This window comes from Dipodomys merriami, unplaced genomic scaffold (assembly GCF_024711535.1).
Source record: "Dipodomys merriami isolate MVZ:Mamm:240054 unplaced genomic scaffold, mDipMer1.0.p SCAF_19, whole genome shotgun sequence".
Lineage (NCBI taxonomy): Eukaryota > Metazoa > Chordata > Mammalia > Rodentia > Heteromyidae > Dipodomys > Dipodomys merriami.
The window spans coordinates 12,622,089-12,637,656 of NW_027203270.1; the positions used below are offsets into that span (position 1 = coordinate 12,622,089).

Consider the following 15,568-nt stretch of genomic DNA (forward strand, 5'->3'; position numbering starts at 1 on the left):
GCTGGAGTGCCGCTTTGTTCTATCAGCTGCTTGCTCTACCTTTCCGCATCTGGGTCCTCCTTCGCTTTCCCACTCTCTCCTTCGCCCATTCCCCGAGAAGTGGTTTGCATCCCCTTCTCCGATTGCTGCTCCGAAAAGCCTGACCTCACCCCTGCCTCCCCAAAGTCCAGCGGGCACCCTTGCCCGGAATCCTTTTCTCCCCTAGCCCTTCTTACCTCCTTCGTCTCCCTTTTCTCAAGGTCTGGGTTGCTCTCCGGGCCCCGATCTTCCCCCCGCCCCCCCCGTCACCCCCCAAGGCCAGGAATGTCCCCTGCCAGCCCGCGCCCATGGTCCTGACGCTGCTCCTCTCCGCCTACAAGCTGTGCCGCTTCTTCGCCATGTCCGGCCCACGACCCAGCGCCGAGCGGCTGGTGGTGCCGGGGACCGATCAGGGTGGCGGCGCGGGCCCGTGGTGGGCTTCGGGCGGCCGCGGGTCCCGCGAGGTGTCGCCTGGGGTGGGCGCTGAGGTGCAGGGCGCCCTGGAGCGTGCCCTGCCTGAGCTGCAGCAGGCGCTGTCGGCGCTGAAGCAGGCAGGGGCCGCGCGGGCTGTGGGCGCGGGCCTAGCCGAGGTCTTCCAGCTGGTGGAGGAGGCCTGGCTGCTCCCAGCCGTGGGCCGCGAGGTGGCCCAAGGTCTGTGCGATGCCATCCGCCTAGATGGCGGTCTGGACCTGCTGTTGCGGCTGCTGCAGGCGCCGGAGCTGGAGACGCGTGTGCAGGCTGCGCGGCTGCTGGAGCAGATCCTGGTAGCTGAGAACCGGTGAGGGCGCGAGACTCGTGGAGGGGGAGAGCAAGGCGAGGTGAGGGGCGGCTTGGGGGGGGGGTCGGGGTCAGGTGCCTGGGTCTTCCACCTGCCTCGCTTCATCTACTAATCGATTAATCTACTCCACACTACACCTCATCTAATAGGAATTAGGGGAAAGTGAGGCTTGGGAAAGTCTAATGAGTAATCCAGAAGGAACTAATGATGTAGTGAGGATTTATTTTCAGGATGAGTGGGGTAAGGAATGGAAACAGAGAAAGAATGCTGTTGTAGGGCTAGAGTCTTCCCACCCCTCCTCCGCTTCTTTTTCTTTTTCTTCTTCTCCTCCTTCCTCCTCCTCTTCCTCCTCTTCCTCCCCTTCCTTCCTTCCTTCCTTCCTTCCTTCCTATGTACGCCCTACTGTGGTTTGAAGTCAGGGCCTGGGTGCTGTCCCTTAGCATTTTCTCTCAAGGCTGGCACTCTATGATTTGAGGTATAGCCCTACTTGGAGATAAAAGTCTCACCGATTTTTCTGCTTGGGCTGACTTTGGACTGGGATCCTCAGATTTCAGCCTCCAGAGTAGCTACAACTACAGGTTTAGGAGCCTATCTTTAGTTCCATGGATGGAGATGGCATCTTAGTACCAATACCAACCCATAGCTCTGGGCCTCTGTCTGGGTGTCCTTCTTTGTTTACCCTTGCTCCAAACAGAAATGACCTCATTCTGAAGCTGCTGATCTGGAATAGAAAGTTTCCTGCCCGAGTGAATGGGTGGAGGTGGAGGAAACTGAAGTGCAAACTGGGCAGGGGTCAACTAACTACCAACATATAGGAGTGGGGTCAAAACAAGCCTTGAAATTTCACTTTTCCTTTGTGATGCCAGAGCACTCCCGTCTGTAGCAGAATGCTCAGACTTCTTGGGCTTACGAGAGTTTTGGGAATCACTAGCTCATGCATTGCTCACAGGTGTGATGGCAGTGGAGGAGTGTTTTCCTTGCCATTTTCCAAAAAGGAAAAAAAATCCTCTGTGATTGGTGGAAATAAGGCAACTGTCAGAATATAGCATAAATAAAGCAACTTAGGTTGAGTGACCAAGATAAAGTTCTGCTTGTTTAGCAAGTCACTAACTTCCCATGGATCAGTGTCCTAAGGGGGATGGACCATGAATTTAGAGGACTTGCACGTGGCAATGGGTGTTCCAAGGGTGTGGTGGGCCACAGACCGTATGTGTGCCTTCCTAAGTGGGTCATAGCAGTTATAACTAGAATTTCTGTGAAGTGAGTACAGCTAGTGCCCTAGGATTAGCAGGGGTGCAAGTTGCTGTAGTGTGTGTGTGTGTGTGTGTGTGTGTGTGTGTGTGTGTATGTGTGTGTATACAGTTCTTGGGGCTTGAACTCAGAACCTGTGTGCTGTCCCTGAGCTTTTTTGATCAAAGCTAGTGTTTTCCACTTAAGCACAGCTCCACTTCTGGCTTTTTTCCCTCTTCTTATTTCTTTCTTTTTTTCATTTTTATTACTATATCTTTAAGTAGTTGTACAAAGAAGTTCCCATTCTACAAAACAGTATATGAATACAAGGTGTCTGACAACATTATCACACATTGCTCCTAACCCATCCCTTCTTTCACTTTTTTTAAAAATTGAGATTAGGTGATTACATAAATTTCACACATTTCATAGTATTGTGGAATTGTGATACTTAAAGTCATAAACACATTTTAACCTTCACAAGGCAAATTGTCATTATCATGGTCTATAAAGTTTGTGAATTCTATGAGCTTTGACAATACAAATTATTTCCTCCACATCAGGTGATGATTACATTTCTTTCCTTTTGCTTAGTGTAGGCTGTTCCCTCTTTCCCTTTCATTTTCTCCCTTCCCATCACTGTCTTTGGGTTGCTTAGTTCTTTTGCTTCTTCTATGTCCAGCTGCTGATGGGCCACTTTGTTGTATGTTGTTTCATTTCCCACGTTCTCTCTCTCTCTCTCTCTCTCTCTCTCTCTCTCTCTCTCTTCCTCCCTCCCCCCCTCGTGTGTATATATACAGGCCTTGGGGCTTGAACTCAGGACCTGGGTGCTGTCCCTGAGCTTTTTGATCAAAGCTAGTGTTTTACCACTTGAGCACAGCTCCACTTCTGGCTTTTTCTCCTTTTCTTATTTCTTCTTCTCTCTCTCTCTCTCTCTCTCTCTCTCTCTCTCTCTCTCTCTCTCTCTCTCTCTCTCTCTCCCTTTCCCCCTCCCCCCTCCCCCACCACTGTGTGCATTTAATTAGTGATAAGAGTCTCACAGCTGGCTTTGAATCATGATTCGGATTAGGTTAGGATTGCACGTGTGAACCTCCAGTGCCTAGAAAACTCATATGTTTAAGGTTGAAAATGATGGTCCTCCCTTGGTTCAGAATTATGGAGAGGAGAGTCACTCACCAGGGTCTTTGATTCCAAGACACAACACACATTCTGATGCCAGTGTTTCTTCAGGACCAAGGACAGAGAACAGCACGGATGGTGGCTATCAAATTCCTTCCTAAGAGTCAGGTGTAATCCCAGATACTTGGGAGGTAGACATTAGGAGGAGGGTAGTTTGCCAACACAGGCAGAAAGCTAGCAAGACCCCCATCTCAATAAACAAGAAATGCAGGAGACATAAGTAGGAAGATCTTGGTTGGAGTATCAGGGTCAAGGCTGGTCTTGAGCCAAAATGTGAGATACTTCCTGAAAAATAACAAAAGCAGAAAAAACATTTGGAGGCATGGCTCAAGTGGTAGAACATTCATCTAGCAAGCATAAGGCCCTGAGTTCAAACATCAGTACTGTCTAAGCAGCTGGATTTTGGTGGCTCATACCTATAATCATAGCTAGTCAGGAGGCTGAGATTTGAGGATTGAGGTTTGAAGCCAACCCAGGGAGGAAAATGTGTGAGACCCTCATTAATTAACCATAAAACTCCAGAAGTGGAACTGTGGCTTCAATGATAGAGTTCTAGACTTGAGAAAAAATTCACAGGGACAACATTTATGAGGGCCCCGAGTTCAAGTCCCAGGATTGGTACAAAACAAACAAAAACTCTTTCCCAGGGGCTGGGAAGGTGGCTCAGTGGTAGAGCGCTTGCCTTGCATGCATGAGGCCCTGGGTTCAATTCCTCAACACCACATAAGCAAAAAGAAAAAAAAGCCGGAAGTGGTGCTATGGCTCAAGTGGTAGAGTGCTAGCCTTGAGCTGAAGAGCTGAGGGACAGCGCCCAGGCCCAGAGTTCAGGCCCCATGACTGGACCCCCCCCCTAAAAAAACAAAAAAAACTCTTTCCCAATAAATTCAGTCTTTGCATGCCTCCAGGTTACTCAGGGTCAAGGCTGGAAGGGGGAGAAGAGGAAGTGGGTGATACACTGAGCGTTAATATTTATGGAGCCTTTTTCTTTCTCCATCAACCAAACTCTCCTCTCCTTCTCCTACTACTCCTCCTCTTTCCTCCCCCTACCTCCTCCCCCTACCTCCTCCCCCTCTCCTCCTCCCCCTCTCCTCCTCTTCTTCCTCCTCCTTTTCCTCCTCCTTTTCCTCCTCCTCCTCCTCCTCCTCCTCCTCCTCCTCCTCCTCCTCCTCCTCCTCCTCCTCCTCCTCCTCCTCCTCCTCCTCCTTCTTCTTCTTCTTCTTCTTCTTCTTCTTCTTCTTCTTCTCTTCTTCTTCTTCTTCTTTCTCTTCTCCTCCTTCTCCTTCTTTTTCTCCTTCTTCTTCTTCCTCTCCTTTTCCTTCTCACCCTCATTCCCCTCTTCCTCTCCCTCACCCCTCCTCCTTCTTCTGCTTGAAGGTGAGCCTAGGAGCTGTTTCTTAGTTTGTTGTTGTTGTTTTTTACTCAGACTGAGGCTTGAGCCTGACTCCTTGAACCACAGCTCCACTTCCAGTTTTTTGCTAGTTAATTGGAGACTTTAAAAAATCTCATGGATTTTCCCTCCTGGGCTGACTTTGAACTATGATTCTTAGGTCCCAGCCTCTTGAGTAGCTAGAATTACAGGCATAAGCCATTGTGGCCAGCTGTCTTTCTTTTTATTAAATGAGCATAAGCCCAGTCAGGTTTAGTTTCCATTTAATATTAGCCTCCCCAGTGCAAAGCATGGCACACAGAATGTTCTCAACAAATATCTGTTGAGTAAGTGAGTATATACAGCCCAATCATGGAACGTGGATGGATGCAAGTTTGGAAGCAAGGCTAAGAGTGATGCATTTCAAGTGACACTTCAAATGATGATAAGTTAACAGTTATTAAAGTTTTACTGCTCTGTGCCAGGCACTCTGCCAAGCACTTTGTATGGATGATCTCATCAATTCTGATAATAATCTTATTATTAGGTACTCAGGGCCTGGGCACGGTCCCTGAGCTTTAGTGTGTAAGGCTACCACTTGCACTACAGCTTCACTCCTGGGGTTTGAACTCAGGCCCTGGACTCTGTCCTTGAGTCACTCTGTGCTTAGCACTTGCGCTCTACCACTTGAGCCACAACACCACTTCTGGCTTTTTCTGTTTATGTGGTATTGAGGAATCAAACCCAGGGCTTCATGCATGCTAGGCAAGCATTCTACCACTAAGCCATATTCCCAACCCTAACTTCTAGCTTTTTTAGAACTTAATTGGAGATAAAAGTCCTGTGGACTTTCCTGTCAGGACTGGCTTTGAACCATGATTCTCAGATCTCAGGCTCCTGAGTAGTTAGGATTACAGATGTGAACCAACAGCACCTGCTTCTCTTTTCATAGTTAAGCTCCCTCAAAACTTAAGGAAAGAGATACGAAAGGTGCCCATGGCCCCATGACTGGAAAGTAGCAAAGAAGGCCAGGATTCAGGGATTCTGCTCCAGATCTGGAAGCATATTGCTTGTGTGTGTGTGTGTGTGTGTGTGTGTGTGTGTGTGTGTGTGTGTGTGTTGTGGGGCCTGAACTCTGGGCCTGGGCACTGTCCCTCAGCTGTTCAGTTCAAGGCTAGCGCTCTACCACTTGAGCCACAGCGCCACTTCCGGCTTTTTCTGCTTGTGTGGTACTGAGGAATCGAACCCAGGGCCTCATGCATGCAAGGCAAGCACTCTACCACTAAGCCACCTTCCCAACCCCAAGCATACTGCTTCTTAAGGGGAGGAGACAACCCAGCAGGGTGGCTCACGCAGGTAATCCTACCTACTGAGGAGGCTGAGATCTGAGGATCATGGTTCAAAGGCAGCCTGGGCAGGAAAGTCTGTGAGATTCTTATCTCCAATAAACCACCAGAAAAATGGAAGTGGCACTGTGGCTCAAGTGGTAGAGCACTCACCTTTTGCTGAAGAACTGAGGGACAGCGCCCAGGCCCAGAATTCAGGCCCCACAACCAAAAAAAAAAAAGAAGCAATGGAGAGGCTCTGAGTTCAAACCCCCAAAACACAGAGAGGTGCGGGAAGGGAGTGTTCAAGAGGCTGACTGTGGCCAGGATGGAGCACCTTCCCTCCCCTCCCCCAATAACCAGAGAAACCTGTTGAGAGTGAGGGACCAGGAAGGATAATGCAGTCCCCACGTCTCCTACGACAGTATAGTGAGGTCGTCAGAGATTAAACAACCCTGTCCTCAACCAACAAGCCAAGTTCCCCAGTGTGCAGCAACTCCACGGGTTCCCTTCCCTTCTCTCCCGGCAGGGACCGCGTGGCGCGCATCGGCCTGGGGGTGATCCTGAACCTATCGAAGGAGCGTGAACCCGTGGAGCTGGCACGGAGCGTGGCGGGCATCATGGAGCACATGTTCAAGCACTCGGAGGAGACGTGCCAGAGGCTGGTGGCAGCCGGCGGCTTGGACGCTGTCCTGTACTGGTGTCGCCGCACAGACCCAGCGCTGCTGCGCCATTGCGCGCTGGCGCTGGCTAACTGCGCCCTGCACGGGGGCCAGGCGGTGCAGCGACGCATGGTGGAGAAGCGCGCCGCCGAGTGGCTCTTCCCGCTCGCCTTCTCCAAGGAGGACGAGCTGCTGCGGCTGCACGCCTGCCTGGCTGTGGCCGTGTTGGCCACCAACAAGGAGGTGGAGCGTGAGGTGGAGCGCTCGGGCACGCTGGCGCTTGTGGAGCCACTTGTGGCCTCGCTGGACCCTGGTCGCTTTGCCCGCTGCTTGGTGGATGCCAGCGACACGAGCCAGGGACGCGGACCAGACGATCTGCAGAGCCTCGTGCTGCTGCTGGACTCGTCCCGCTTGGAAGCTCAGTGCATCGGGGCTTTCTACTTGTGCACAGAGGCCGCCATCAAGAGTCTGCAGGGCAAGACCAAGGTGATGGTAATGGGGGAGGGTGGATCAAGGGTTAAAAAGCATCTTGGGAGCCTGGTGCTGGTGGCTCTCGCCTGTAATCCTACCTACTTAGGAAGCTGAGATCTGAGGATCAAGGTTCAAAGCCAGCCCGGGTAGGAAAGTCCGTGAGACTCTTACCTCCAATAAACTCCTCAGAAAAAGCTAGAAGTGGTGCTGTGGCTCAAGTGGTAGAGTGCTCACCTTGAGCTGAAGAGCTCAGGGACAGTGCCCAGGCCCAGAGTTCAAGCCCTATGACTGACCAAAATAAATAAATAAATAAATAAAAGCATCGGGGAAGGCTTCCCAGAGGAAGTGATGCTTGTCCAGGATTTGAAGGATGAATGAGCATTAGGTGAAGCCAGGTGCCAGTAGTTCATGACTGTAAATCCTATCCACTCAGGAGGGCTGAGACCTGGGTACCAGCTCCAGAGGTATGGCTCAAGTGGTAGAGGACCAGCATTAAGCAAGAAAAGTGAGAGTTCAAGACCCTGAGTTCAAGCTCCAATGTAGTGTGTATACTGGATTGAGGAGCCAGCCATTTTGGCATTGAAGGCAAGACTCAGAGTTTGAACTTAGCCTCTGAGTGCAAGAGAAAACACACACACACACACACACACACACACACGGAGGTTTTAAAGCAGACAACACATTTTTATTTTTCCTTTTCTCACAAAGATCACCCTGATTGCTGTGCAGAAATGTAGCAAGGAAGGGCAAGATTGGAGGTAACCAACTGGGAGCTAGGCTGTCATGGTGTCTGGAGAATTGAGAGTGCAGATGTAAAGCTATGTGCAGTAGCCAAGGGAGCAGAGTCAAGAAGCATTTAAGAGGTGGGATTAGAACTGAGTGCCTGAGAAGAGAGAGACTAGCTGAGAATAGGCCAGGCCACAAACACAGACATGCCGGAGAAAAGAGAGTGAATTTGGTGTGACATGTTGAGATTGAGGTAGCTAAGCCGGGCTCTGGTGGCTCACGCCTGTAATCCTAGCTACTGAGGAGGCTGAGGTCTGAGGATCACAGCTCAAAGCCAGCCCAGGCAGAAAAGTCTGTGAGACTCTTATCTCCAATAAACCACTAGAAAACCGAAGTGGCGCTGTGGCTCAAGTGGTAGAGTGCTCACCTTGAGCTGAAGAGCACAGGGATAGCGCCCATGCCCAGAGTTCAAGTAGCTGACAGATGCCTCATTGGGCAGCTTCAGTGGGTGGTTTTGCCGCCTGAGCCTAGAGTCTAGAAAGGATACAAGAGCTAGAGACAGAGGCATGAGGGGAAGGTAGGGCATCAGTGCATCTGTCAAAGAACTCTTAGCTAAATCTCAAAGGGTCCTTATAGCCAAGGTCTAAACCATACCTTTGTCTGCTGCTTTAACTTGCTAATGATCTCGAGTACTTGATTCTCTCTCTCTGGACTTCATTTCAGACAGACAGACAGACAGACAGACAGACAGATAGATATAGTTTCTGAAGCCTCTCTGAACATCCAGTGTAAAGAGCTAGACTCAGAGCTGCGAAGGTGGCTCTGTGGTAGAGTGCTTGCCTCGCATGCATGAGGCCCTGGGTTCAATTACTCAGCACCACATAAATAGAAAAGCTGGAAGTGAAGCTGTGGCTCAAGTGGTAGAACACTAGCCTTGAGCTGAAGAGCCGAGGGACAGTGCCCACTCCAAGTTCAAGCCTCATGACTGATCGAAAAAGAAAAAAGAGAGAGAGAGCTGGACTCTAGCTTCTGTGCCCCAGAATTGATCCATTGGAAGACTAGCCAATAAAACACATCATTTTGTCCTAGTAGAAAGGACTTGGAGGAGAATAAGAAGCAAGAAACCTAAAAACTGGATCTGTAGAACAACCCTATTAGTTCTATCACCTCTTTCCCATCAAGGCCAAGTGAGTGCAGTTCAGCAAAGATGTTGAGCCTCTATTCCATGTCCTTTATTATGCCAGATATAGGGACACATGTCCTCCACTTATAGGCCCGTGGAAGATGCATTATCAGCTAGTAACAGTGGCATTTGGAGTGTGGTCATAGTTCTAACTGGAGGTGTAGGCCAGGCTATGAAGAAATCAATGTGAGCTTCACAAAAGAGGCACTAAGCAGCATGAATTCCAAAGAATGAGTAGGATTCTCATGAGCAGACCAGAAGAACTAAGGACTTGGAAGTGTCATAGGTGAGACCTAAAGGTATAAGAGCTTTGGTGGATGTATGAGGTGAGCTAGAAGTAGCAGACTAGGGGTATACTATATAACCTGGTAGCCATACTGAAAACTCAGATTTAACCCCAGGGCAGATGAATGCTGTGGTAAAGACAGGTAAGGGACTTCTGGTCAAGAGTCAAATGAAGCTGGACTAACAAATCCAATGGACTGTTATCTCCAATTAACCAGCAAATGCCTGAAATGGAGGTGTGGCTCAAGTGGCAGAATCTCAGCCTTGAGTGAAAAAGCGGAGCTCTCCTTTGAGGCCTGGAGTTCAAGGCCCAGTTCTAGTATGGAAAAAAAAAAAAGCAAGCGAGCTTCATAAAGAAGAATGCACGACTGGATCACAGAATGGAGGAAGGGCTAGGGTGGACGGTAGGACTAGGAGGCAAGGGAACACTTCAGGGAGAAGCTGGCCAACTGGTGGACCCTAACCTGCCATCTCACCCCCTTCTCAGGTGTTCAGCGACATTGGCGCCATCCAGAGCCTAAAACGCCTGGTTTCCTACTCCACCAATGGCACCACTTCAGCGCTGGCCAAGCGTGCACTGCGCCTGCTGGGCGAGGACGTGCCCCGGCGCATCCTGCCCTGCGTGGCCAGCTGGAAGGAGGCTGAAGTGCAGACATGGCTTCAGCAGATCGGCTTCTCCCAGTACTGCGAGCGCTTCCGGGTAGAGCCTGGAGGGGAGGGAGGTGCCTCCCCAGGGGTCTTGGGGCCACAATCTCTCCCAGAGTGCTCTGGGCACAGGCAACTGAGTCCCTCGGTGCCCCTCAGGCCTGTGGCGCTGTGATAGCCTTTTGGGGAGGGGGAGTTTATATTCAGCCATGCTGCTCAGTGTGTGTGTGTGGGGGGGTCATCGGCCTTTTCCACTGCCCCCTCCAGTTCCCTTCTTGGCATCTGGAGTTTGAGGGAGGAGGGGAGCCTGCCTCACACTGCCCCACCCCCCCAGGAGCAGCAGGTAGATGGCGATCTGCTTCTGCGGCTCACAGAGGAGGAATTACAGAGTGACCTGGGTATGAAATCCAGCATCACTCGCAAGAGGTAGGGAGTACCTCACCTGCCAGCCCAGTCCCACCCTTTCAGATCTAACTGACCCCTCCCACCCCCTCCCCAGCCCGACCCAAGTTGGAACCACAGCTTCTTTTCTGCGGCGTGTAGGTTCTTTAGGGAGCTCACAGAGCTCAAGACCTTTGCCAACTACGCTACGTGTGACCGCAGCAACCTGGCGGACTGGTTGGGCAGCCTGGACCCTCGCTTCCGCCAGTACACCTATGGTCTGGTCAGCTGTGGCCTGGACCGCTCCCTCCTGCACCGTGTGTCTGAGCAGCAGCTGCTGGAGGACTGCGGCATCCGCCTGGGTGTGCATCGAACGCGCATCATCTCTGCCGCCAGAGGTCAGTCTGGAGCCCTACCCAGCTCAGCTTCAGTCTTAGAGAAATGAGGAGAGACTTAGGGTGGAGGCTGAGAGTCTTTCTCATCACATTGAGTCCACACTGAGGAAGCAAAAATGAAAGTGATGCACTTTGTCCTCAAGAAGTTCCCAGTGTGAGTAGGGTAACAGGATAGGAGTAAGCAGCTCTACCAACAGGCAGGTAGCCTTAGCAGGAAGCTTGCCCAGGACTCCACTGGGAGCCCAGGGGAAGCACAGCCTATTCTATCCACTCAAGTATAGACTTGGTGGGGGAGGGGCTGCCTGGCCAGATCTTGAGGGATATATGGGGGTAGGGCTAGCAGGAAAGGCAGCCCAGGCAGAGGACAGCTTATGCAAGTATAGCAAGAGGTAGGAGAGCTGGGTGCTGGTGGCTCACATCAGTCATCCTACCTACTCAGAAGGCTGAGATCTGAGGATCAAAGTTCGAAGCCAGGAACAGTGCCCAGGCTCTGAGAGAGAGAGAGAGAGACAGAGACAGACAGAGACAGAGACAGAGACAGAGACAGAGAGACAGAGACAGAGAGACAGAGACAGACACAGAGACACAGAGAGAGACAGAGACACAGAGACACAGAGATAGAAAGACAGACAGAGACAGAGACAGACAGAGAAACAGAAAGATAAGGCAGTGCATAGGGTGCATAAATGGCACCTGGGAGCACACAGGGGATATAGGTTAGCAGACAACACTTTACAAAGTACAGATTCTGGAATTTGTTTAGTTCCAGAGGACTATAGAAACTCTCTTGGTTTAAACTTATTTTAATTTACTGACTATTTAGTTAACACTTATTGTGAATTATTATATACCAGGCATTGTATTATGTTTTTAACACCTTACCTCATTAATTTCTACTACGATTCTGTGAAGTAGGAGTTCAATTGTTTTTTTAATCAGCTTTGGAAACCTTTTAGCCTGGTATGGTGGCACATTCTATAATCCTAGTGGGGGATAGTAAAGGCAGAAGGATTGAGAGTTGCAACTAGCTTAGGCTACCATAGTAAGACCCTGTCTCAAAAACAAAAAGAAGCTGAAGGCTGGTGGCACATGCTTCTCCTAACCATTCAGGAGGCTGAGATCTGAGAATTGAGATTCAAAGCCAGCCTAGGCAGAAAAATGAAAGACTCTTATATTCAATTAACTATTTAAAAAAAAGTTGGAAGTGGCTAGATGATGGTGGCTCACACTTGTAATCCTAGCTACTCAGGAGGTTGAGATCTAAGGATTGCAGTTCAAAGCCAGCCTGGGCAGGAACATCCAGGAGACTCTTATTTCCAATAAACTACTCAGAAAAAGCTGGAAGTAAAGCTGTAGTTCAAGTGATAGAGGGCTAGCCTTGAGTAAAAGAAGCTCAGGGACAGAGCTCAGACCCTGCATCAAGTCCCAGGACTGGCACAGAAAATAGAAGATGCAAGTGTAGGTATAACCTCAGGGACAGTGTCCAGGCTCCAGGACTGGCACACACACACACACACACACACACACACACACACACACACACACACACCACACACACCACACACACACACACACACACACACACACACACACACACCTAAAGACATGGCCTCCCAGATAGCTTGGAATGACATGAACCACTGCTAATAGCTCTGAATTGAGAAGGGAAGGGTCTATGAGCTCTTGTGCCCAAGCTGGTCCTGAGCTGCCATCTTCCCATTCCCAGCCTATCAAGTAGTTGAGGTTATAGACACAAACTACTGGTACCCAGCTTTTTTTTTTTTTTTTTTTTGCTTTTTTTGTATTTTGTTTTTAAACAGAATCTCATTAACTTTAGCTGGGCTAGCCTAAAACTCCTGATCTTTTTGCCTCTACCTACCAACTAACTGAGATCACCATACCTGACACAGTGCTTGCCTTGAGATGGGATTTATCAATGATGTCATCCTTTTCTATAGAGCCTTCCTTCCTGAAGGCCTTACCTTTCATTCATTGGCCCTTTTTGGGTCAAGCCACCTTACCCATCTGGGCTAAGAATTCTGGATGGACAGGGGACTAAGTCTTTAAGGGAGGATTCCCTCACAGTGTGTGGTGGGAAGGGTTACACTTACTTGCTATCTCTCTTGCTGGCCTCAGAAATGCTACACTCCCCGCTGCCCTGCAGTGGCAGCAAGCCCAGTGGGGACACCCCAGATGTTTTCATCAGCTACCGAAGGAACTCAGGCTCCCAGCTGGCCAGGTAAGGAGGGACAGGCAAACAGTCTGGGGCTTTGGGCATGATCCCAATGGCAACACAGGACTCTTCTTCAGCCTCCTGAAGGTGCACCTGCAGCTGCATGGCTTCAGTGTCTTCATTGATGTGGAGAAGCTGGAAGCTGGCAAGTTTGAAGACAAGCTCATCCAGAGTGTTATGGGGGCCCGCAACTTTGTGCTGGTGCTGTCGGCCGGAGCACTGGACAAGTGCATGCAGGACCATGACTGCAAGGACTGGGTGCACAAGGTAGGTGCTAGACTGGATGTCTCCAGTAACAGCATTAGCCCAGGGCTGAGGGGTCAGGGGCCTCTTCTTCGAAGCTCTTCTTTTCTGCATTCAGCTGGAAATTGAGAGCCAAACTGGAAGTCTACAGCTCTAACTGGCATAGGGCTTTTTTTTTTTTTTTTCCCAGTAAAAGCACCTAAGTCTCTTAGGATATTATTACAAGGCAAGGATTAAAAGAGCTCAATTGTGAATTGCTTAATAGAATGCCTGGCACATAGTAATTGCTGAAGAATGATAGCAATTCTATTAATATAATTATGATTACTATGTCAGTTTAGTTCACCACAGTGTCTCCATGCATGGCATGTAGAAGGAAAGTAGACTACTTACAGAAGGCATGAATAGATGGTTCTATATCACATTTTCTTTTTTTTGGGGGGGGGGTCCAGTCGTGGGGCCTGAACTCTGGGCCTGGGCGCTGTCCCTCAGCTCTTCAGCTCAAGGCTAGCGCTCTACCACTTGAGCCACAGCGCCACTTTCCGGCTTTTTTCTTTTTTGCTTATATGATGCTGGGGAATTGAACCCAGGGCCTCAGGCATGCAAGGCAAGCGCTCTACCACTGAGCCACCTTCCCAGCCCCTATATCACATTTTCTTATCAATCATTCATCAGTCAATAGGAATTGAGGGCTGGGCTGAGGGATGGAATAGTCATCTGAGGCTCTTGTCCTCAAGCTTTTGAGGTGACAAATATGTGACAGTGAGCTGTCATGGTGGCCTGTGGCTATAGTCCTAACTACTTAGAAGGCTAAAACAGAGGATTGCTTGAGCCCATGTGTTCAAGACCAACCCGGACAGCATAGCAAAACCTTGTATCTTATGCACACTCTCTCTTACACACACACACACAGAATGTGTTCACAGTGACTAGAGATATACAAGTTGGTGTAAATGCTAAGCCTAATAGCCAAACATCTCACTCATATTCCTACAGGAATATGGAGAAGGCTAGAATAATCACAGAAGGCTTCATGGAGGAAGCAGGACTTACAAAGAGTCTTAAAAACATAGGTGAACTGAAGAGAAGCCATCCTAGGCAGGGGAACAGCATGAGAGAATGAATAAAGGTATTCTAGCCCACATGCAGGGCTAGTACCACTCTCTCCATATCATAGATAAAGAAATTGAAGCCGGGCGCCAGTGGCTCACACCTGTAATCCCAGCTACTCAGGAGGCTGAGATCTGAGGATCACAGTTCAAAGCCAGCCCAGGAAGGAAAGTCTGTGAGACACATCTCCAATAAACCACCAGAAAACAGGAAGTGGCGCTGTGGCTCAAGTGGTAGAGCACTCACCTTGAGCTGAAGAGCTGAGGGACAGGGCCCAGACCCAGAGTTCAAGCCCCCAACAAACAGAAAAGAAAAAAGAAAAAAATTGAGCCTTAGAGAAGCAGAATAATTCTTACATGGCCAGATTGCTAGTGCAGATGTCAGAAAAGCTTGGCTTTGAACTCTGACTCCAGAGCTTATGCACTGGTGTCAATGACACAGTTCTGAGGTTGTGCAAGGGGTGGTGGTGGGAGAGTATTGAACTCAGGGTTCAGGGTACAGCAGATACCACAAGTGACTGTCTACATCTCTTTTCAACTTCACCTTCAGTGATGTTGTATTGGTAGCTGGAAATCCATTGTGATAAGTGTATTTGCACTAAGGAAACTGGCAACTTGTTCCAGTCAAGTTTGCCTGTATGATTGTTTGGTTGGGGTTTTCCCCATAGAGAGCTAGCTATTCAATTGCAGCATTGATTGGATGAGGACTATGGAACCAGGTTATGGACTATCTAAAGGCAAGAAGACTTGTGTTAAGCTCTAGGAAACAGGGAGCCCACAACAGGGAGATGCCCTGGCAGTGATGTTAGGACAACAGAGTGCAGTCTAGACTGCAGTGGGGAAAAAGGTCGAGTTCCAGAGGCATATAGGAGGGCTGAGGACTGGGCCTGGTTCGAGGAGGAGGCCTGGGGCCAAAAGAAATGCTGAAGAAGAGCTAGGAATGTGCTGTAGAGGTAGAGTGCTTGCCTAGCATGCATGAAGCCCTGGATTTGATTCCTCAGTACCACATAAACAGAGAAGGTTGGAGGTGGCTCTGTAGCTCAAGTGTTAGCTTTGAGCAAAAGAAGTGCCCATATACTGAGTCCAAGTCCCAGGACTGGGAGAGAGAGAGAGACAGAGACAGAGACAGAGAGACAGAGAGAGACAGAGAGACAGAGAGAGACAGGGAGGCAGAGAGAGACAGAGACAGACAGGAGAGACAGAGAGACAGAGAGAGACACAGAGAGAGAGGCTGAAGGAACACTACTGAGGATCTTGAGTTAGGTGGTAGTTTGCAAGTAGGGGAGAGACCTGTCACCGTGTTTGTGCTGCTGGAGTCTAAAATCATGCATGGAACAAA

At 49.6% G+C, this 15,568-nt stretch overlaps 2 protein-coding genes across 2 annotated transcripts in view; one reads left to right on the plus strand and one right to left on the minus strand.

Annotated features, from left to right (window-relative positions):
- The window catches only part of Sarm1 (sterile alpha and TIR motif containing 1), a 20,456-nt gene continuing 4,888 nt past the window's right edge, over positions 1-15,568 (plus strand). The window contains exons 1-7 of the mRNA XM_070027290.1: positions 1-796; positions 6,426-7,044; positions 9,711-9,923; positions 10,203-10,294; positions 10,412-10,647; positions 12,781-12,883; positions 12,955-13,144. Coding sequence (XP_069883391.1) covers positions 327-796; positions 6,426-7,044; positions 9,711-9,923; positions 10,203-10,294; positions 10,412-10,647; positions 12,781-12,883; positions 12,955-13,144 — 1,923 coding nt within the window. The 5' untranslated portion in view covers positions 1-326. The remainder of the gene's footprint in view (positions 797-6,425; positions 7,045-9,710; positions 9,924-10,202; positions 10,295-10,411; positions 10,648-12,780; positions 12,884-12,954; positions 13,145-15,568) is intronic.
- Positions 3,044-15,568, minus strand: part of Slc46a1 (solute carrier family 46 member 1) — a 27,515-nt gene continuing 14,990 nt past the window's right edge. The window contains exon 6 of the mRNA XM_070027292.1: positions 3,044-3,490. The gene's annotated coding sequence lies outside the window, so the exon portion shown is untranslated. The remainder of the gene's footprint in view (positions 3,491-15,568) is intronic.